The following is a 24,110-nucleotide window of genomic DNA, read 5'->3' on the forward strand; positions in this document are numbered from 1 at the left end:
TAACTTGCAGATCTAAGTCCTAACCAATTGTCACTTCTGGTATTCCAATCAACTAGAAGACAACACAGACTCATTTATGTGTCATTCCTGTAAACAGCTTATAGAAATTTAACTAAGGTATTTATTTATTTATTCATTTGTCCAATACACAATACACATGGAGGAGAATAGACACGAAGTAATATATAGAAAGATAATATGTAAAAATAGAGAATTTAAATCTATCTGGGAACATTGCATCTTTAGTTTTATAATCAAATAAAATTAAAATAAAGTGAAATAAAGATCAACGTGCTAAAGAATTGCTGAAAGTCAATAGAAGAGCATTGTCAAAATTGGAAATGGAATTTAAAGTATCTGGACTAAGCCTATAACTCCTTTAGCAACATCACATATACTTACCGTCTTCATAAAAGGTAAACACTCCTTTTAGGGCTTAGCACCTGGTGATTTCACAGATACATTAATGCAGGCTTCTTGGTGACAATGTAAACATAATTTAGCAATGACTCATGGCATGTTTTGCAGTTCCCAGGCAGGCCTGGAAGTCTCTTATACAAGTCCTAATCAAGTCTGAGTTAATTGAGTTTCTGAACCCAGAAAGTCACAAAGTTTAGACCAGTGTTTCCCAACCTTTTTTGAGCCGCGGCACATTATTCACATTTTCAAAATCCTGGGGAACATTGAGGGGGGGGCGCAAAAAAGTTTGGACAAAAAAAATCTCTCTTTCTCCCTTTCGCCCTATTTCTCTCTCCCTCCCTCTTTCTCTCCCTCCCTCTTTCTCTCTCTCTCCATCCCTTTCTTTCTCCCTTCCTTCCTCTCTCTTTTGCTCTTTCTCTCTCCCTCCTTCTCCCCTCTTGCTGTCTTTCTTTCTTTCTTTCCTTTCTTTCTCTCTCTCATTCTGTCTCTCTTGCTATCTCTTTCTTTCTCTCTTCCTTCCTCTCTTTTGCTCTTTCTCTCTCCCTCCTTCCCCCCTCTTGCTGTCTCTTTCTTTCTTTCTCTTTCTCTCTCTCTCTCATTCTGTCTCTCTTGCTATCTCTTTCTCTCTCTTCCTTTCTTTCTCTCTCTTGTTCTCTCTCTTCCTTCTCTGCGGAAGCCGGCAAAGCTTTTCCGAGTAGGCTGGCTGGGGGATAGGGCGCGCGCGCGCACGCACCCCCGACGTTCCAAAGAACCTTCTCCGACCTCCGCTGTGAGAAGGTTTTCTCTGAGCGCTCGCCGGAGGAGCTGGAGAAAGGGGCAGATCGAGCGGGAGGGCGGGAGGGCGGGCGTCAGCGGCGAGAAGCCAGGGGCGCGAGGGGAACTGAGGCACTGGGGGGTGGGGGCAGCCGCGGCGCCAGTCTCCGCACTTTCATCGCTCCCCACCCCAAACTCCAACGCCCAGCTCCTTGCGCGGCACTGGAAAAGGGTGCTGCATTGCCAGCTTCTACCTGGTGCTGCCAGGGAATCTCCAGCTGGGCAGGGCTCTCCTTAAGCTCTCCTTTTTCCCTAGGAGCTTGGCGGCACACCTGGCTGTGTCTCGCGGCACACTAGTTGGGAAATGCTGGTTTAGACAATAAGCTTTCTCACGTTAATCAGAAGTGACGCTTAGTAGCAACTTTTGGACCAAAACTAAATCTAACTTTTCTTATGGAAATCTTCATTATTTTGGGGAGTTTTACACTGAGGGGGGAACTAGTTTGCTAGCTCTTTGTTTTTCTCTGATGAACATAGAAAGCAACAATCCTCTCTCCAGTCAGTCGCAGTCGGTGTTAGTGGGGGGTCAGAGGTCAACCTCTAGGCTTCTCCCTTGTGGGTGCCTCAGGGGTCGGTCCTCTCCCCCCTGCTATTTAATATCTACATGAAACCGCTGGGTGAGATCATCCAAGGGCATGGGGTGAGGTATCATCAGTATGCTGATGACACCCAGTTGTACATCTCCACCCCATGTCCTGTCAACGAAGCAGTGGAAGTGATGTGCCGGTGCCTGGAGGCTGTTAGGATCTGGATGGGTGTCAACAGACTCAAACTCAACCCTGATAAGATGGAGTGGCTGTGGGTTTTGCCTCCCAAGGACAATTCCATCTGTCCGTCCATTACCCTGTGGGGGGGGAATTATTGACCCCCTCAAAGAGGGTCTGCAACTCGGGCGTCCTCCTCGATCCACAGCTTACATTAGAGAACCATCTTTCAGCTGTGGCGAGGGGGGCGTTTGCCCAGGTTCACCTGGTGCACCAGTTGCAGCCCTACCTGGACCGGAAATCACTGCTCACAGTCACTCATGTCGTCATCACCTCGAGGTTCGACTACTGTAACGCTCTCTACATGGGGCTACCTTTGAAAAGTGTTTGGAAACTTCAGATTGTGCAGAATGCAGCTGCGAGAGCAATCATGGGCTTTCCCAAATACAGTGATCTCTCGGTTAGCGCGGGGGTTACGTTCCAAGACCTCCCGCGCTAACCGATTTCCGCGTTATACTGGATGCGGAAGTAAAAACCACCATCTGCGCATGTGCGCCATTTTTTTCATGGCCGCACATGCGCAGATGGTGGAGTTTGCGTGTGGGCGGCGGGGAAGACCAAGGGAAGATTCCTTCAGCCGCCCAACAGCTGATCTGCTCCGCAGCGTGGAAGCAGCGAGGAGCCGAAGATGGGGTAAAGGCAAAGGGGAAACCCCATCTTCGGCTCCTCGCTGCTGCCGCGCTGCGGAGCGGATCAGGTGTTGGGCGGCTGAAGGAACCTTCCCTTGGTCTTCCTGCTGCCCAGGCAAAGGGGAAACTCCAAGATCGCTTGCCGCTTGCCGCTTTGCAGCTTGGAGCCTTGCTTCGCCTCCTTCGCTGCAATAGGCAAGCGGCAAGCGGCAAGCGATCTTGAGAAAGAGAGAGAAAGGAGGGCGACTTGCCAGTCCACGCCCCCCTGGATGAACAGCCTCGCATGGCCCCAGCGCCGGGCTCCGCTGTTGCCTCCGCCCCCATTCGGCTCTGCAGCTGAGAGGCCTTCCCGGCAGAGCCCTCCCCAACAGCTCCCGCTGCCAGCGCAAAAAAGAAAAGAAAAAGAAATCCCCAAAAGAGGCAGGCACAAAGCGGGGGCACAAGGGGAGCTGCCCGGCAGAGGTTGCTTTTTTTCTTCTCGTGGGCAAGTGGAGGGGGGGAGAGAGAAGGGAGGAAGAGAGAGAGAGAAATGATAGAAAAAAGGGGAGAAAAAAGAGAAATGAGAAAATGATTGAAGCATAGTGACAGGAAAGAAAGAGAAAGAGACAGAGAAGTGACTCTTGGTGATGACGTATGACGTCATCGGGTGGGGAAAACCGTGGTATAGCAAAAAAACCGTGGAGTATTTTTTAATTAATATTTTTTGAAAAACCGCGTTGCAGCGTTTCGCACTAATCGAGACCGTGCTAATTGAGGGATCACTGTATGCCCATGTCACACCAACACTCTGCAATCTGCATTGGTTGCCGATCAGTTTCCGGTCACAATTCAAAGTGTTGGTTATGACCTATAAAGCCCTTCATGGCATCGGACCAGAATATCTCCGGGACCGCCTTCTGCCGCATGAATCCCAGCGACCAGTTAGGTCCCACAGAGTTGGCCTTCTCCAGGTCCTGTCGATTAAACAATGTCGTCTGGCGGGACCCAGGGGAAGAGCCTTCTCTGTGGTGGCCCCGACCCTCTGGAACCAGCTCCCCCCAGAGATTAGGATTGCCCCCACCCTCCTTGCCTTTCGTAAACTCCTTAAAACTCACCTCTGCCGTCAGGCATGGGGGAATTGAGACATCTCCCCCAGGCCTATATAGTTTATGCATGGTATGTCTGTGTGTATGTCTTGCTTTTTAAATAAGGGTTTTTTAGATATTTTTAAATATTAGATTTGTTGTACGTTGTTTTTATTATTGCTGTGAGCCGCCCCGAGTCTATGGAGAGGGGCGGCATACAAATCTAATAAATAATAATAATAATAATAATAATAATAATAATAATAATAATTATTATTATTATTATATCCTTCCAACCTTTTGCAAAGTTTTAAATGTACTTTGCATTCTCAAGAATAACCTCACCCAGGCTGTTTTATGTTACAGACATTGGATTATGGAGGCTCTAGTCTAGTCTGCAGCTAGAGGCACCAAGTCGGAGAAGAGTATTTTGCATCAAACAGAAGTTGACAGTTGATGTTGCTTTTTCCGTGTTGAAAGTCAGTGGCCTTTTATTAGGTTGCACAACACCCACAAATATTGCATCAGTCACCAAGTCATATACAGTACAGGATATACTGTATATCCTGTTCTGGTTTTCTTGAGACAGTACTAAATGAAGCTTTTCTACTCAAGTCTCCCACCCACCACCAAGAGCCTGTTTCCTAGTTGTGTTAATGGGATTTTTCATGATTCCTAACTGCTGTGTGTTTTTGTTTTGCATTAGATGAATTTCATCAATTTTATTATAAGCTGTCCAGAGTCATGAAAGATAGGTTAGCAATATAAAATAAATAAATTGGATCTGAAATGAAGTCATGCTACATAATTACACTGGTCAACACAAAAAAATAATCAGCAAAAGTAATGTACAGTATCTGTTTTATGGAGTTTGATGTGCTGATTCCAAAGATATGCTTAATTTTGCTCTATCACATAAAGTATCTGATATAGAAGTATTTTTGTTATTACCTTATTTCTGATATGTAGATTAGTGTTTTCTTAATGCCGCCAGTATATTTCCTATATCTTATAAAAATGATGCTGCTCCGTGGAAATTATACCTGCTTCAGAAAAACTATATAAATTTTTGAAATCAGAACAAAAAATGATTCAGAAAAGTACAAGGTCAACTGTGATGATTATAAAAATATTTTTGTAGACCTGTGTTATTATTGCCAGGGTATTTTAAATTTAATTTTCTAGTTTCCTTTCAGCATAAGAAAATGTCATGATAGCAGTTCCAGACGCCTGTGAGCCAATCTACAGTTGTACTAAATACAGGTAGTCCTCAATTTACAACAGTTCATTTAGTGATCATTAAAAGTGACTTAGAACTGTTTTTCACACTTACAACCTTTAGCTTTATTATTTATTTATTTATTATTTATTTCATTGGATTTGTATGCTGTCCCTCTACGAGGCAGCTCACAGCATATACAAAGACACAATACAATTAATCCAATTAATAAACTTTTTTAAAAAAAATTCTAACTTTAAAAACTTTCATTAGCATTTATTCAATAAATCACACTAAAAACATTAGTTGGTCAGGGGGAAGATCTAATGTCCCCAGGCCTGGTGACAAAGATGAGTTTTTAAGCTCTTTTGGAAGGCAAGGAGGGTGGGGGCAGTGCGAATCTCCAGGGGGGAGCTGATTTCAGAGGGCTGGGACCCCTACAGAGAAGGCTCTTCCCCTAGGTCCCGCCAGCCGACATTGTTTGGTTGATGGGACTCTAAGGAGACCAACTCTGTGGGACCTCACCGGTCGCTGGGATTCGTGTGGTAGAAGGCGGTCTCAGAGATAGCAAATGGTCCTATGCCATGTAGGGCTTTATAGGTCATAACTAACATTTTGAATTGTGTCGGGAAACAGATCGGCAGCCAATGCAGTCTGTGGAGTGATGACGAGATATGGGCATGTCTTGGAAGATCCAAAACCGTTTGCGCGGCTGAATTTTGTATGATCTGAAGTTTCCAAACACTCTTCAAAGGTAGCACCATGTAGAGAGCTTTCGCATAATCATGTGATCAAAATTCAGACACTTGGCAACTATCTCATACTTATGATCGTTGCTCGTTCCCAAGGTCATGTGATCACTTTTCGTCACCTTCTGACAAGCAAAATCAAAGGGGAAGACAGATTCACAACCACAGCACTAACTTATCAACTGCAGCGATTCACTTAACAACTGTGGCAAGAAAGTGTGTGTAAAATGGGACAAAACGCAACAAATGTCTCACTTAACAACAGAATTTTTGGGCTCGGTTGTGATCGTAAGTCAAGGACTACCTGCAGCCGTGTTTGCTCTGTTTTATATTTGAAGATGTCAAGGTCCCCTTCAAAAAACAATGGACTTGTTTTTAAATATTGGATTTTTAGATTTTAATTTTAAATTTAATTAGATTTGCTGTTGTACTATACATTATTGTTATATTATATGCTGTTAGCCGCCCCCGAGTCTTTGGAGAAGGGTGGCATACAAATCTAATTAATAAATTAAAAAAAACAATGGATGGACATCATATAAGAAGAAAGTTTATACTATAGCCATATTATATTATATTAATCATCCTTTTCCTCCCACTTAGGACTGTATGACTGTATGACTGTAACTTGTTGCTTGTATCCTAAGATTTTTATTAATATTGTTTCTTCATTGCTTATTTGACCCCATGACAATCATTAAGTGTTGTACTTCATGATTCTTGACAAATGTATCTTTTTTTATACACTGAGAGCATATGCACCAAGACAAATTCCTTGTATGTCCAATCACACTTGGCCAATAAAGAATTCTATTCTATTAGGTGAAGAAAAAGAAAAAGAATTCAACCAATGTCACTACGCTTTTAAACAAATAGCTCTTGTCAGTTGTGGTTGATCACCACATCTCAGAAACCACAGCTATTCTTTTCCATTATTTGGGAATATGTGACTAATTTAACACTCCTGGGTTCAGAGCACCATCCCGTGCCCTTTTGTGCATTATGTCAAGTACTTTGATGAACTCGCAGCTCCTTCGGCTACGCCTTTCACAGAAGGTCCAGTTTGCGAAACACACCGCGCCTCCCTCCCTCCCTCCCGCCAACCCGAGCGACGGCGCAATTGCGAGGCAAAGCAAAGAGCCGCTCCGCGGCGAAAGGCAACTCTGCGCCTGCGCCAAATACATCAGGCGAGGTGGTGGCGCGGAGGAAGCAGCCGTCACCGACCCCGCCTCCTCTCGCGGTTCTTGGCGCGGGGGAAGGTAGATCCGGGCCTGTTTGTTGCCGGCCGGCGGCGAGTGGTTGGTTGGGCTCCGGTCACCGAGGGGGAGTATGGCTCAGCGGGGCTCAAGGCAGGCAGCCCTGGGGCGGACGACGGAGGCGCAGAGGCCACAGAAGGCAGAGGCTGCCTTGGAACGGCACCAGCAGTTGATTGCAGGTCAGCAGCGGACGTGGAAGGGGACTCCAGGGGAGGAATGCGGGGGTGCTTCTGGAATGAAGCAGACTTTGTTGGGAATTGCTGGGCTGTGTTATCCGGTTCCGATAGTTTTGCATTGTACAACGAGGAGGAGCGGAAGGTGACTTATAGGACAACAGCTTCTTCTCCCCAGGCACCACGTTTACCTTTGCCCTGGGTTGTTTCAATTGTCGAGGCGGGTGGTGGTGGCAGGCGCTGCATCACGATGACAAGGTCATAGTGGGTGCCTGCATTTCACACGTAATAGCATTTAGACTTATTATTATTATTATTATTATTATTATTATTATTATTATTTTATTAGATTTGCATGCTGCCCCTCTCCGAGGACTCCGAGCGATACCATAGAAACATAGAAGATTGACTGCAGAAAAAGACCTCATGGTCAATCTAGTCTGCCCTTATACTATTTCTTGTATTTTGTCTTAGGATAGATATATGTTTATCCCAGGCATGTTTAAATTCAGTTACTGTGGATTTACCAACCATGTCTGCTGGAAGTTTGTTCCAAGCATCTACAATATGATACAAATCCAATATTAAAACTAATTTAAAAACCCATTATTACTAAAAAAATACATTCAATTCTACACAAACACACCATTCTCAAATGCTAGAGTCAGAAAGATGGGGGGGTTAGTCCCCCCCATGCCTGGCGGCATAAATGGGTCTTTAAAATCTTGCGGGAGGCAAGAAGTGTAGGGGCAATTTGAATCTCTAGGGGAGTTGATTCCAAAGAGCTGGGGCTGCCACAGAGAAGTCTCTACCCCTAGGTCCCACCAGACAGCATTGTTTAGTCGACGGGACCCAGAGAAGGCCAACTCTGTGGGACCTAATTGGCCGCTGGATTCATGCGGCAGAAGGTGGTCCCATAGGGATTCCGCTTCATAGTCCTTTTACAGCTTTTATATAGTGCTTTTTACACTATGTACATACACTATTTACATGTACATAGTGCTTTTTACAGCTTTTGCATAGTGCTTTTAAAGTTTTTAAGTTGACCTCGGAAACGCATTCTGTCTTTAAGCCCTATCCGGAATCGTAACTATCCCTTTGTGAGATTATGCTGTGCAGGCTTGAAATCACGATGTGGCATGAGGCAGGTTTTTCCATCCAGCCTCCCTCGTCATAATAAATGTCCATCCGTGATGTTGGGCAATGAACTGGAATCATTGCAGTAATAGTTGACTACATCGAATGGAATGGACAAACCTGCAAGACTTTGTAAATACGGTTGTGGCTTCATTTGTGGAGTTTATTAATCTGTGGTTTATTGCACAGTATCATATTGTTTTGCTGAATTTAACTTAATTGCCACATGCCTCATTATAAACTGTCCTAGCCAATCATATTTTGGGAAATGCAAGGTGTTAGATGAATGAAGTTGTTATAGAGTCTGGAATGTAATGTGTATTGCCTAAGCAATGTAGTTTGGGAGCAAAGGGGAACATTCTTCACTTTTAACTATCAGCTATATTTTATCATGCAAATCAAACATTACAAGTCATAATGTAGTTGTACTTGCACATGGAGAACATAAGATTTGCCAGTTTCAGTCAGTTTTTTCTGTGTAATTTGTTTTGCAGTAATGATTTTTTTATGTTGCTTAGTGTATACTATGAATCCAGCCATTTAGTCTTTATCTATTCATGCTGAGCATGTTGCATTAGTTGCCTCTGACACCATCAACAATGCTTAAAACTTAGAAAACTTTTGAAATCTAAGGTCTTGCTATGCATAAATATGTCCATAGATTATACTTTCATCAGAAAAAGATGTCCATGTATGGTGTAATACATCGCCCTGTAATTTATGACTTCATAATTTGTAATTTTAAAAATTGGTATAGACTTTGCTAAAGATAATTTATTCTGACTTTTTTAGCCATATTGATAAGGAAGCACTATCTATTTTTTAAAATATCTAAAAACAGAAATAGGAACATACTTTCTTCATTTATTGACTATACCCCTGTTTCATTAATATATAACCAATTCATACTGCTGGCTAGTGTTGTAGCATATGAATATTGTATCTACTAGCATTTTTTATTAAATTTATATAATTACCCATTTGACCGTAACTTACAAAGATAAAATACAGAAAACAATACAAATCAAAAATAACCACAAAGCCATTACAGATAAAAGTATTAAAAACATAATCAGTGGGAAAATACTACTGATATTCCTAAAAGTCTAGCCACTTAGCAGGCTCTACACTATATTCTTGGGCCAGATGACAAAGCCATGATTTCAGGTTCTGGAAGCCATATGTTTATATATGCTTTGAGCCAGTACACAGCATATACCTCTTAATTGGGGATGTACAGAGAACAGTATGAATTGAATTGAATGAATATTTTATTTGATGCTGTGATTTATCTCTGTAATAGAAGTACTCTGTTCTTGCAAAGCAACAGAGAGAATATTAACACCAATACAAGGAGGAAGTAAAGAACAACAAAAAAGGATAAATAATACACCCACACTATTTGAATTAATATATGAGCCAGGGTGGCGCAGCAGGTAGAGTGCTGCACTGCAGGCCACTGAAGCTGATTGTAGATCTGTAGGTCAGCAGTTCAAATCTCACCACCGGCTCAAGGTTGACTCAGCCTTCCATCCTTCCGAGGTGGGTAAAAGGAGGACCTGGATATGCTAGCTTTGTGAAAAAGTGCTATTGCTAACATGTTGTAAGCTGCCCTGAGTCTAAGGAGAAGGACGGCATTAAAATCAAACAAACAAACAAACAAATAAATATAGTGTGTGTGTGTGTGTGTGTGTATACATACATACATACGTTAGACATAACTGCAAGAATTAAGTGTTCAGTAGAGGGGGAAGCTGTCCCTGTGTCCAGTTAGCTTGCAAATCAGGCTGGTAGATGAGATACCATGGTTTTCAATATTACAGTATGAGTTTTCTTGGAGTAAAACTTGGGCTTTTCCTGTTCTTGTGCCAAACTTGCAAGTTCATCAGTTATGCCCTTAGGAGTGCTGCAAATGGCTTAGTTGTAATTAAAACTAGTAACTTCATCTAATCTAGGCTTTATATAAGAGCATGTTTCTGCCCACACTGGGGATGTCAGAAAAATATAACAGCACGTTGCACGCAATAAGAATGGATTATTTAAGAAGTGTGCATGACAAAACAAAAAACATAGCGGTGCTAAACAGTTTGTGAATGCTTTTGAATTTGCAATATTTCTACCTAAATATGTTCTAAAATGTTATTTATTTTTCCTCAATAAATAAATGAGCATGTGCCCCAAGACAAATTCTATTCCATTCTATTTTATTCTATTCTATGTTTTAGGCCACATATGCAGAAATACTGAAAATTCAAAGCGTTCACAGACTTTTAAGTACTATTGTATGTCAAAAATGAATGAATGACAGGTGATTGTAGACTAAATACAAAAATTAGTGACCAGTAAAGGAACCAGTACATTGAAATTGGTCATGTGGGAAGAATGATTGCAGACCAAATTAAAATACAGATTTAAGAAAAGTCACAGCCAGATGGAGAATAGAGTTCCTGAAAAAGAGAAATGTATTGATATGTAGAAGCAATTATGGTTTACAAATACAGATAGTTCTTGACCAGTAGCTTAGTGATTGTTCAAAGGGAATCCCCCAAGGTACTTTTGACCTGGTTCCATCAAACATCCCACCATAGTCATGTGATCACATTTCAGTCAGTCGGCAACTAGTCCTCATTTATGACTAATTGTAGTATCCAATAGTCACATGACCACGATTTACAACTTGTGTTTATGTTCCCCCCCCCCCCCAAAAAAAAATGTCCCATAGAGAACAACTATGTTTGTGATCATGGATTTATTTAATCACCATAGTGACTCTTTTAATCACAAAAAAGTAGCAGAAACAGGTCAGTCACACAGTGATCTACTTTACAGCTGTCACAATGTATGACTGTAATAGTCTTCATTGTGGTCATAAGTCAAGGACTACCTGTATAAATATGAAGAGGCACTGTTGTAATTGATTTTTATCAAGCCTCTTGTAGGGTTGACTTGAACCTCTTTTTAACAGATTGTTTTCTTTTCTACCACAGAGTTTTGTATTCTGTCATCTCTACACTTTTCTGATTCTTTTTGTTTTTATTGTTTATTTTCATCAATTGTTAACTGCCCATAATTGTTGTGAGTTGGGCAGAACATAAATGTAATAATAATATATTTGTAAAAGGCAGCTTTACTTGCACAACTTACATCCTGTGATGAAACTGTTAGACTTCTATACCACTTCAGTTGTTAAATGAAATGGTTTGCAGTTTTCAATACTATTCAGATCTGCTTACACTTATTTTTTTCTTATCCCCTACCTTTAATTTCTTTTTTCTGAATTGCATACAATTTTTTTCACTGTAACTTAGAATAGTGTTGAGTACCTGTGCATGTATGTGTGTAGAAAAGATATAATTTTGTGTGTTTTGTAATGGTTATAATTTGCAACTCATCTCAGTGAAATGATACTTATAGGCCCAAAACTGGGTTTTATTTATTTATTTATTTATTACTTGGATTTGTATGCCGCCCCTCTCCGAAGACTTGGGGCGGCTCACAACATGTAAAAAGACAAATCATAAGTAATCAACAATTTAAAATTTTAAAGATTTAAAAACCCCCACAAACTAACAGACTCACACACAAGCATACCATATATAAATTCAACGTGCCCAGAGGGGGGGATGTTTCAATTCCCCCATGCCTGACGGCAAAGGTGGGTTTTAAGAAGTTTACGGAAGGCAGGAAGAGTAGGGGCAGTTCTAATCTCCGGGGGGAGTTGGTTCCAGAGGGCCGGTGCCGCCACAGAGAAGGCTCTTCCCCTGGGGCCCGCCAACCGACATTGCTTAGTTGACGGGACCCGGAGAAGGCCCACTCTGTGGGACCTAATTGGTCGCTGGGATTCGTGCGGCAGGAGGCGGTCTCGGAGATATTCTGGTCCAGTGCCATGAAGGGCTTTAAAGGTCATAACCAACACTTTGAATTGTGACCGGAAACTGATCGGCAGCCAGTGCAGACTGCGGAGTGATGGTGAAACATGGGCATACGTGGGTAAGCCCATGACTGCTCTCGCAGCTGCATTCTGCACGATCTGGAGTTTCCGAACACTTTTCAAAGGTAGCCCCATGTAGAGAGCATTACAGTAGTCGAACCTCGAGGTGATGAGGGCATGAGTGACTGTGTACTAAAACTCCTGGCTATATGGAACCATCTCCTCCCCAATGTCCATACTGCTCCCACCCTACTGGCCTTCTGAAAGGCTTTGAAGACCTGGTGTTGCCCGCAGACCTGGGGGCTGTGAATGCTAACATCTGTTATGACCGAATTGTGTTTGATTGGGATGCATGTTTGTTTTGATTGGACTGTATTGTGAGTTTTATAAGGGGCTTTTTATTGTTTGGTATTTGATATTTGACTTCCTTTTATTATTTAATTGCATTTTTATATTTCTGTAAGCTGCCCTGAGTCCCACAAGATTGGGTGGCATTGAAGTCAAATTAAATAAACAAACAAAATCTGAATGGATAAATCATTTTGGATAGGCTTCGTTAGTTGGAGTGAAATTATAGCTGATAGTTGAAAGATCTGAAAGATGGACAGAAAACCTTCTAAAGTGACCAAAGATGGTGGCTAATGAGATCTGTGAAGTAGTATTAAGCTTTAAGGAGAAAGTAAAGTATTCAAAGAAAGGCTTCCCTAGAAGGAACCCAGGCCCAATTGTCAAGGAGACAACTATTTCATCCAGGCAGCCAAAAGTAACAAGAGGAGCCTGAGGCTGAGGCAGACTGTTAAGCAGCTTGTGTTCCTTATGTGAGGGTAATTGGAGTTGAACTTTATAAATCATTAACATACCAACATCTGGAATAGTGTATTATATTCTGTGGTACTTGGGCATTTTAAACTTTGTGCTATAAAATACGTATGCTATCAATATTAAAGATGTTTGGGCAATGAAGAAATGTAATAAAGTTTTAACATTTTCTTAACTTTTAAAAATTTTGCATAGCAATTTTAAACTCAAGTTTTATGTTTTAATTTTAATGTTTTTGAATGATACAGTAAGTGAAGTGTTTATTTTATGTGGCTACTATCATATATGTTAAATATAACTTTTATAGGAAACGTTTTGCTAACGTAAGTCTTCGGAGAGGGGCGGCATACAAATCTAAATAATAATAAATAAATAAATAAATAAATAAATAAATAAGATGCTAAATCCTTGGTTTTATTAATTATGAAGATTTTTAAAGCAATGCTAAACACAACTGGCCAGGTTTACATATTATGTTAAACAATAAAATCTGAATTACCTTCTTATACTAGCTGGCTTTGCATAGCATGCTAAGACACATGCTTCTGTAAAACCAGACAATTAACTTTTGTAATTCTATCTATTTTTGTTTCAATTGCGAGTCAACAAAATGAAGAAGTAAAATGATATCCAGCCTTAATTAAAATGCTGTATGTGTGCCTACCTAGATTATTTGAGTGTTCCCTTTATTTTTTGAGCAGTATATACAGTATATTTCCAAATGTAACTTGAATTATAATCTTAGAGAAATCTGAATAGATTCTCAGTGTCCCTTCTCACTGCAATTTCTGATGTAAGTTTATGGTCTAGTGTTTAAGGCCTCAGGCTAGAAAATGGGAGACCATGAGTTCAAGTCCAACCTTAGCCATGAAAGCCAACTGTGTGACTAGATGAGGTGGTTTGGGCTAGCACCCCCTTAGCCCAACCCACCTCACAGGGTTGCAAGGAAAATAGGAAGAATTTGTGTTGGACATCTTCACCAGCTTAAGTTATTTGCAAAAAATAACAAAGACAGGATACAAATAAATAAATAAAACAAATTAAAATTTTAAATTAATTATGGTTTCATTGCATTTCAGGAGAAGCACATAAAGAAGGTGGATCTGCACGAATGTCACTCCTCATCTTAGTATCCATCTTCTTAACAGCTGCTTCTGTTATGTTGATGGTATATAAAAACTTTCCCCAACTTAGTGAGTAAGTATACCATGACAAATTCATTCCATTTTTAACATCTGTAAATATATACACTTAGAGAAGTTATATAGAGTCTTGTGAGCCATTAAAAGGTTCTAAGTATCACCTAGAAAAGCATAATGTAATATCAATTTCAAAAAATCCAAACAAATGGCATTTGGGTTTTTCTTGTTAGCAAATTATTGTAGTATTTAGTAATGTAGTAATTATTTTAGGTCTTCATTCTTATTTGATCCCTATGACAATCATTAAGTGTTGTACCACTTGATTCTTGACAAACGTATCTTTTTCCTTTTTATACAGAGAGCATATGAACCAAGACAAATTCCTTGTGTGTTTAATCACACTTGGCCAATAAAGAATTTAGTCTAGTCTAGTCTAGTCTAGTCTAGTCTAGTCTAGTCTAGTCTAGTCTAGTCTAGTCTAGTATAGTATAGTATAGTATAGTATAGTATAGTATAGTATAGTATAGCAGTGATTTTCAACCTTTTTTGAGCCGCGGCACACTTTTTACATTTACAAAATCCTGGGGCACATTGAGTGGGGGGGGGGGGGGGGGGCTATGTCTTTCTCCCTCCTTCCCTCCCTCTCTTTCTCTTTCTCTCTTGCTTTCTTTCTCTCACTCACTCTCTTTCTCTCTCCCTTGCTTTCTTTCTCTCTCTCTCCCTCCCTCTCTCTTTCTCTGTCCCCTCTCTTTTTTCTCTGTCTCTCTCTCTTTCTCCCTCTCTTGCTTTCTTTCTCTCTTTCTTTCTCCCCTCTCTTTTTTTCTCTGTCTGTCTCTCTCTCTCGCTATCTCTCTCTCTCTCTTGCTTTCTCTCTCTCGCCTCTCTCTTTTTCTCTATGTGCCTCTCTCTTGCTCTCTCTCTTGCTCTCCCATTCTCTCTCTCTCTCTCTGTCTCACTCTCTCTTTCTCTCTCGTACACCACGCCGACAACAGTGGCATTGGGCATGGCAGTTGGCTGCGAGTGGGAGCTCAAGGGCGGAGTCATTGACGGCGGTGGCTGGACGTGTTGCTGGACGCTGTATATGCTTGCACTGCACTGGGCATGGCGCGCGGGGCTGGCACCTCCGTCCCAGCCCAGCTAGCGGGCCAGTGCCAGCCCCACGCCCATGCCCAGCGCAGCATGTATGGCGTCCAGCAACATGTCCAGACGCCGCTGAGAGTTATAATATCAAGGTAGTGTATATGTAGTAACATTTTGCTGCCTGGGGGCAAGAGTTCATTATATATATTAATAAAATTGTTTATTTTCCCCCTACAGAGAGGAGAGAGAATGTATGAAAATTCCTAGAGACATGGATGATGCTAAAGCTTTAGGAAAAGTACTCTCTAAGTACAAGGATACTTTCTATGTTCAAGTATTAGTGGCCTATTTTGCTACCTATGTCTTGTATCCTTCCTTTAAAAATATACAAATTGCTGTGAAATGTGATGTGAATTAATTATGATTATTAATAATGCTTTTCATGCTATGGTTTCACCTGTATGATAAAAAAGTTGAAATTGATGCATAGAGACAAACCATATTAACATACTCTAGTGGTGCAATGGTTAGAATGGAATATTGCAGGCTAATTCTGCTGACTGCTGACTTCTAGCATTTTGGCAGTTCGATTCTAACCATCTTAAGATTGCTTCAGCCTTCCACCCTTCTGAGGTCTGTAAAATGAGGACCCAGATTCTGGGGACAATATGCTGACTCTGTAAACTGCTTAGAGAAGACTGTACAGCACTGTGAAGAGGTATATAAGTCTAAGTGCTATTGTATTACACTTAAAAAAAAGACCATTAAAAAAAACCTAGGAAAGAAACAAAAAATGAATCCCCTTCAGCAGCCAACGTTCAGATAAGCAGGGATCAATATCAATTTTTTTAAAAAAGATGCTAGTTAAAGAACCAGCAAGAAGTAAACCATAGTCCTGCCAAGGAACTACCCAGGCAGCAAATCCCACCATTCAGTTGAAATGATGTTAACCAGTTGGGTAATTAAATATCTGCCAGTTCAGTGAACATCAAGAATTCCACGTTGACTTTAAAGGATGAAAGAAATGCCTTACAGAAATTTTATCAATTTGTCTTTTATAGGTTGTCCTCAACTTATGACCTCAATAGAACCCAGAATTAGGGTCATAAATTTAGGCACCTCCTGACTAGGTTAAATGTTATGACCTTTTTTTACAATGATGATAAAGCAAGTGTGGTCGTAGGTCAAATCATGTGGTCATTAAATGAACACATGGTTGTTAAATCCAAAATACCTAATGTTGTTTATTGCCGTTTTCTTCCTCTGAATGCCCCCCCGCCCCCCCCCCCCCAAAAAGGCATAAATTGAAAACAGAATATGTGTCAGCACCCATCAAGTATGTTTAGTCCAACTGGTATTCGAAAACTTTGTTACTGTACATTTGACCAAAACCATATTAATAATTACTTATCTTGCATTAATTTGTTTAATCTGTGTTTGACACAGATTAAAGTTAGCCAATTTTTGGCTAAAAACCTATAGGTATAGTTTGAAGATATATTTTAGTTTTATTTGCTCTGAATCACAGTTATTAAGTGATCCCAAGTGCTGCTAGTATAAAATGCTGACAAAGATATATCCATTTCTTTATGTTATCCATCATTTTTAGTATCTGATTGTGAAATGTGATACTGAGCAGTGGTACTTACGAAGTCAGAGCAAAAGCTTGAATCCTAGTCCCAATCAGACCACAATTTTCTTTATTTAATATGTTAAATTTAAAGTATTTTGCCTATGTGAAAAGGTATTAGATATTAACTATAAATATCTGGGTAAAGGCCACACAGGAATCAATAAATGAAATCATTTGAAAATGTTGGAGCTTTAAAAAAGAAAGTTAATAAAAACTTGTTATTAAATTATATGGACATTTATTACTGCTTATTCAAGAAATACATTTTTTTCAAACTTTGCCTTGCATTTTAATGTTTTATAGTTGAAAACATATTTATCCTTCAGTAATCTATAAAGTTATGCTATTAAAATTTAACAGAAGGACTTTATATCAAAATTTATTCTTAACTAGATTCATCATCTAGCCTGCAAACATTTGCTATTCCTGGATCTATATTTTTGAGTATACTTTCAGGATTTCTTTACCCTTTTCCATTAGCTCTATTTCTTGTTTGTCTGGTAAGTATTTATTGCAAGGAGTATGCTTTTTCATTTTGAAAAAAATACTTAAGCTATTGTGGAAAAGCAGAGTATGTATATGGTGTAAAATATCAAGTCTGTTCTTATCTAATGAATGACATGGGAATATATTTATGCTTTTTAAATACTACCTAGGGTATTCAAATGTATTTAAAATAACAGAAGTGCAATTCAAAATAACTATTGCAAATAATATCGAACACAACCAACATTTGGATACTTATATCTCTGAAAAACTTTCAGAGGTCATTTTTCATTTTTTTTCGGAAGGCTTCCAAAATACAGTGGTACAGTACCTCTACTTAAGAATGCCTCTACTTAAGAACTTTTCTAGATAAGAATCAGGTATTCAAGATTTTTTTGCCTCTACTTAAGAACCATTTTCTACTTAAGAACCCGAGCCTGGAAAAATTTCCCAGGAAATTTGAAAGTGGCACGAAGGCCTGGCCAGTTTCCTGCCATTCGCCCTTTAATCCTGGCTATCTTGGGCTTTTCTGGGCTGCCAGAGGAGTCTTTTGGTAGTGTTTAAGGAGGCTTTGGCAGTCCAGAACGAACTGAGCGTTTTCCTTTCTCTGGGTGCTGCCTCAGAGTCCCTCTTTTTTTTAAAAAAAAGCCTTAAAGTTTTGGATTTTTTTGATTCCCCTCACCTTCTTCATTCAGCAGCGACTGTCCTCCTCCTCTTCCTCCTCCTCCCACCCAAATTCAGAGCTTTTATTCCTTTCCTAATGGGTGTGCACGCATTATTTGCTTTTACATTGATTCCGATAGGAAAAATTGCTTCTACTTAAGAACATTTCTACTTAAGAACCTGGTCACGGAATGAATTAAGTTCTTAAGTAGAGGTACCATTGTATAGTTATTGTCCAATGCTGCCACAAATATGACATGAATAATAAGACCTGCTAAGATTTATGACATGAACATAGTAACAAATACAGGAATTTAACCCCTAAAATTTAAAAGAGGCTTGTATTCTCTAGCAAATAAACAAAGAATATAACTACTACAAAATTGGTAAATGTACAGTATGCTTTCCCCCTAAACTGTTGGAAAACATGCAGCCATATAAGGCATTGCATTAATTGAGCCTAAATGTAAGAGAAATATAGATCAAGGCAGTGTAGCAAGTTCTATGAAGGAATTTGAGATCAAACTGTTTGAGTTGAAATTTACAGCTCTCGGCATCATGCATTTACTAAAGCACCCTTAGCTAAACAGACTTTCCAAGAAAAATATCATCTCTGGTTACTGATAGTTTGGTAAGATAAAGACTAGGTTACTATAAGGTGTTTATTGCAAAGCTACTTAAAAAAAACATATTAATGTTTTAAGTGGATTAGAAACTAATTTATTTACTTTTACTTTTAAAACTTCCTGGCCTACTAATTGTTCTGTCGGGCTCTCTGGCAGACTCCTCCCAAAAATTCACAGGTACAAATTTCAGACACACACACACACACACACGTTTGAAAATTCAAAACAATGTTCTTTATAATGAAAATTCACTTAACCTAAGCCCTCTTTTGGTATAGCAAAGAGCATTGTCTCCAAACAAACTGTGCAAGTCCCTTATCAGTTCTATGATACTTAGCTTGCAGCTGTGAGGCAATTCACAGTCCTTCTTTCACAAAGGGAAACACACTTTGCTGTGGTTTAGTTTCAAAGCGGGGGAAAATCAGCACACAAAAAGTCAAAGTCAGTAAAGCAGGCACGAATCACAACGGTCAGATAATCCTCCACAATGGCCAAACCCACAGGCTGCTCTTTATAGCAGCCTCACTAATGACCACAGCCCCACCCAACCACAGGTGGCCTCATTTTCTTTGATAATAATCTCTCAGTTGTTGCCTATGCATCACTCTCCGCATGCGTGGCTGTATCATTAACTCTTGTTCTGAATCCAAGGAGGAGCTAGATAATTGATCTCCTTCTGAGCTGTCTGCCACACTCTCCTCCTCTCTGTCACTCATGTCTTCTTGGTCAGAGGAGATTCTACCGGGTGGGGGGGGCAAACCAGACCTGCAGCATGTGGATGTCTCCCCCACATCCACAGTCCTTGGGGCAGAAGCTTGGCCAGAGCTAACCACAACACTAATATATGTATTTCTGGGCACATCTTAGATCAGTGATGCCGAATCTTTTTTTGCTCAGGTGCCAAAAGGGTGCACCCAGTGTGTGATAACATTCGTGCGCTTGCCCACACCCATAATGCAGTCCTCCCCTCCCCACTCATGCACGCACAACCACTACTCCCCGCGCTACCTCCCTGCACATACATGTACCTTGCTGAAGCCTCCGTACTTCTGGTAGGCATGTTGGGCCGTTTTTCGTCCTCCTCAGGCTTCAGGAAAGCCTCCAGAGCCTTATGGAGGACGAAAAACAGGTCCAATTGGAAGTTCATTTCTGAACTTCCGGTAGGCCCGTTATGTCCGTTTTTTACCACCCACAGGCTCCGGAGGCTTTCCGGAAGCCTGGGGACGCTGAAAATTGCCTCCCCTTACCCTCTGGAATGCCGAAAATCAGCTGGCCACTGCACATGTGTGCAGGAGCTGACAGGACAATACCTCGGGTGCCTTCAGATATGGCTCCTCGTGCCGCCTGTGACACATGTGCCATAGGTTCACCATCATGGGCTTAGATTGAAGTCCAGATTATTTGAGAATTTCCTCATTGAAACTTGTTCACTGAATTTTTCTAAAGTTTTACAAGTTACGCAATCACATTAGGAATTTTGCCTTCATAATGGTGATAGTTACTGTGGGTGTTCTCTTTCTATATTTGTTGGCTTAGTGCCCATCTTAAAGTATTCAGATGCAAGGAGTATAGTGTCTTGCTTTCTCAGCCTTTTTCTGTTATCAAAAATATGCTGCTACTATCGGTTTTGTTTTTGTTTGTGTGTTAGAAACTTCCCCCCCCCAATGCAGTCAAACTCAGACTTGCATTTTAAACATTTCCTTTCAGACAGTTTAAATTGACCCAATGCAAAGAAGGAGCAATTTTAAATGTACACATCAAATTTTTGTATTATTTTGAAATTTATTTCATTTTGTTACAAATCACTGTTGCATGTTGATCAAATTAAATTTGAATATTATATTGAGTAGCTTTTCCATTTATTTGCAGTGCTCTGGACTTGGAGCTTCCTTTTGTTATATGCTATCATATTTAGTTGGAAGACCAGTTGTATATAGATATTTAACAGAGAAAGCAGTAAAATGGTCAAAGCAGGTAAGATCACAGTGGTTGGACATATGTCCTGAACCATATAAAAGCATATCTCATAATTTTTATTTTATTTTATTCTTACAACCAGTTGTAGTATTAAGAGTGTTAATGTGTGTCTCATGAGCTGAAATATTCATGTATTTTTTGCATACGAGCCCTACTAATTACCCAGTTCTCTAATACTGGTTTTGCCTCCCTGCTTCAACTTCTCTGGTCCCTTTGCTTTCATTTTTTGAAAGGCAGAATAATGATGGGAAAAGGGAAGAAGAACCCGTCACATGAACAGAGTTTCATTACTTCATCTCTGAACCTTGTCCTATTTTCTAGCCAACAAGCAAGCAGATGGAATGCCTTAAGAACTGTTATAGTATTTAGGTTTAAAGATTAACCACGTTCAAAGCAATTGGAAGAATATGTCTTTCAATGAATGACAGCTTTTAAATGGATCAAGATTTGTTGGAAAAACAAAAGATGTTTTATGGGCTAATTAGGAATTCTATGAAACGTGAAAGCTTGCACTCTGCTACTAAAGTATGTAGAGCATTATTATTTTTGGTTTTTTATTCTCTAGAATTTTAGATGACTAAGATCATTGATATCTCCCTTTTATGTGGCTAGAACTGATTTAATTACACAAAGGTAATACTCCTAAGCTTCAGTAATGGGATTTATTACTTGGTTAAGATGAAACTGCTGAATTTCAAAACAAGATTATTTTAATTTGGTATTCTTATGTCCCACAGGTTGAAAGACACAGAGAACATCTCATTAACTACATAATATTTTTGAGAATCACTCCTTTTCTTCCAAATTGGTTCATCAATATAACTTCTCCTGTAATAAATGTGCCATTAAAAGTATTTTTTATTGGTACTTTTCTTGGTAAGAATTCTGTTTAATATTTTAAAATATACATCTTTCCTTATATGCATGATTTATTAGTGCATAGTGCCATCTGTTGGGCCAATTATAGATATTTTGGATAATTTTCATATTTGATTTAAAAAAAATAAGAATTGTTTATAGATACAAGCACATATTTTAAAAAATGATCTGCAGCATCAGTGTTAAAATTATGTATCTTCCACAAAAATCTATTTTGAATCCTCCGAAATATGGTGCGTAGATAACATAACAGAAACTTGTTTGTTTGTTTTGTGCCCAGAATGTGGAAAGTGTAGCTCACTTAACTTAATTCACTTAACTAATTTGGCTAACTAATACAATTTTTTCATCCAGGGTTTCTGCTTATTTCTTACATCCATTCATTATTTTGTTAAGTAATATGTATGCCAGCTCTAAAAGTTTTTGGGTGTCAGGTGGCATGCAAATTGGAAAACAAAGTACTGTATCTTCTTTAACTTCTAGATGTAAGGCAATTGTTTTTGGATCCAGTATACTTTTAATATGTCTTGTTATAAGAAGGATATACACAGGAATTTAACATAGCTGTCCACATTTTCTGTTATGACTGCTTTGGATTAGATAAAATAACAATCACTTGCTAATATTCAAAGTGTGATTCTGTTTTGAAGCTATTTATAATTTCTAACCAAAATACATTTACTTTTTGTTTCCAGGTGTTGCACCACCATCTTTTGTAGCAATTAAAGCTGGAACCACACTTTATCAGCTTACTACAGCAGGCGAAGCTGTTTCCTGGAACTCAGTCTTTATTCTTATGGTTCTGGCAATTTTGTCCATTCTACCAGCAGTTTTCCAGAATAAACTTAAACAAAAATTTCAATGAGGATCAACCTGGATCTTTGTTTTCCATTTCATCTCAGGATCCGCACTACTTCTGTGATTCCTTTTCTAATGGATGTTAAGTAACTCAGAAAGAGGAAGCCGAAGAGACACAGAAGTTTTTAGATTTTTTGTTCAGTTATATTTATGGGGGGGGATGCAAATAAATCCACAGCTGAAGAAAATTTTAAGTGAACCATACCTTTTGAAGAATTCCGAGGCATTGTCAATTTTAATCTATAATATTGAATCTGAATTTATGCTTTGATGCCTTTTTGATTATTTAATGTGAATAATTTGTTTCTCCCATCTTTTCATCATCACTGAATAATCCTAAGAAATTACAAATTGCACAATGAATTCTATAATCCCAATGGAGTAAAAAAAGACTGCATCACTTCTTTATATATAAAGTCTTTGTTGAACACATGATTAGGTGGCTTGACCAGTGTTTTTCAGAAATTTCTTGGTCTTTGTTTTTTGCTCATTTTTTGTAAAAGATTGAGTGATTTAACTCTAGGATATTATTTTTTGTTTTCTTGAAATGGAGCTAATTTATCATGGCACATAAAAATACTACTTTTAATATTCTTACCTTGTTTGTGAGCATTTCAGTTATTTGGCTAAAATTTTATGAAACTTATTATCTATCAAAAAGCAGTCATCAAAATACATTATATAGCGGTAGTTTGAAGGAGGATATGTAGGACTGGCCTTTTATTTTACAATCATTTTCTTTTGGGTGGCATGATTTATTAATGTTTCCAGGTGCTACACCATTTTTAAAAGTTATAAATACAATCTGGCTAAGTAAAAATTCAGTGAATTGCTTGAATCCAAAATGCCAAAGATACAAGTTCCCCTTAAAGTCCAGATTCCTTCAGTCACATTTTACACAGCAGTTGAAATGAATGAGAAGTGCCTAAGTAAGAACAAATTCCGTCTGCAATGGAAGAAGTGTTATTTGTTTACTGGGCAAAGATTAACCTGCATAAATTGTATATTTTGTAAATAGGCCTTGCTAATATAATGTATCTTTTTTTCTAATGGAAGAATAGCATATTAAAAATGGAATGAAGATTGGATTTTGAATTTTAAGTACTCTTTAGGGGTGTTAGTTTCAAAAGTAATGATACTTTTTACTGAATGGCTATTACTGTCATGGAATATTTTTCCTCCATTTATGAGATGTAATATACTGTTCTACTTCATAATACCTCTCAATCAATCCTCTATATCAGGGGTGTCAAACTGGTGGTCTGTGGGCTAGATGCGCCATGTGCAGGCCACGCCCACCCCAACTCTGAAGAGGAAAAACACCATGATACATCATGTGGCAGCAACGTGATGCATCGAGTTTGACACCCGTGCTCTATATCTAATACTGATTGTTCCATGCACTTATTTTTATTACAAGTAGTCCATGCACTAATGGGGACTGGAAATTGAGTGATGTCATACATTGAAAAAGCCATGTGGCCATGACACTTAATGACAATAATTCCAGCAGTGTCAGTTGCCATTGTTAAGTGAGGACCATGTATGATCATGGCTTCCTACCGACTTCTCCTTTGATTTTGATTCTGGGAAGCTGACAGGGAAGGACATGATTCATGATCACGTAGCCATGGGGACATAGCGCTGGCAGGTCCAGTCATAACTATTATTCACTCAGTGCCATTGTATGTTTGAATGGTTGCTGAATGAGCAGCCATTAAATGAGGACAACAGTAGATATATAGTCAAATGGGGAAAAAAAATATAGATCATACACGCAAAATCAGAACAT

The 24,110-nt window shown here is 39.4% G+C and overlaps 1 protein-coding gene across 1 annotated transcript; it reads left to right on the forward strand.

The window, feature by feature from the left end:
* Positions 1–6,807: 6,807 nt before the first annotated feature.
* On the forward strand, positions 6,808–23,404 carry TMEM41B (transmembrane protein 41B). Its single transcript, XM_070763406.1, has 7 exons — positions 6,808–7,093; positions 14,054–14,171; positions 15,434–15,562; positions 17,236–17,329; positions 20,474–20,578; positions 21,319–21,457; positions 22,156–23,404. The coding sequence occupies exons 1-7, from the start codon at positions 6,988–6,990 to the stop codon at positions 22,323–22,325; spliced, it is 861 nt and encodes a 286-aa protein (XP_070619507.1). The 5' UTR covers positions 6,808–6,987; the 3' UTR covers positions 22,326–23,404.
* The last annotated feature ends 706 nt before the right edge of the window (positions 23,405–24,110 follow it).

This window comes from Erythrolamprus reginae, chromosome 1, assembly GCF_031021105.1.
Source record: "Erythrolamprus reginae isolate rEryReg1 chromosome 1, rEryReg1.hap1, whole genome shotgun sequence".
In the NCBI taxonomy this organism is placed as follows: domain Eukaryota; kingdom Metazoa; phylum Chordata; class Lepidosauria; order Squamata; family Dipsadidae; genus Erythrolamprus; species Erythrolamprus reginae.

What these genes read in the sequence shown, in the direction of transcription:
- TMEM41B (XM_070763406.1), top strand. Translation starts at nt 6,988, where the DNA reads ATGGCTCAGCGGGGCTCAAGGCAGGCAGCCCTGGGGCGGACGACGGAG. An exon ending in TATTTTGCTACCTATGTCTT is followed by an intron (nt 15,563 to 17,235) that starts GTATCCTTCCTT and finishes TTCATCATCTAG; the next exon opens with CCTGCAAACATTTGCTATTC. An exon ending in TTTTATTGGTACTTTTCTTG is followed by an intron (nt 21,458 to 22,155) that starts GTAAGAATTCTG and finishes TTTTGTTTCCAG; the next exon opens with GTGTTGCACCACCATCTTTT.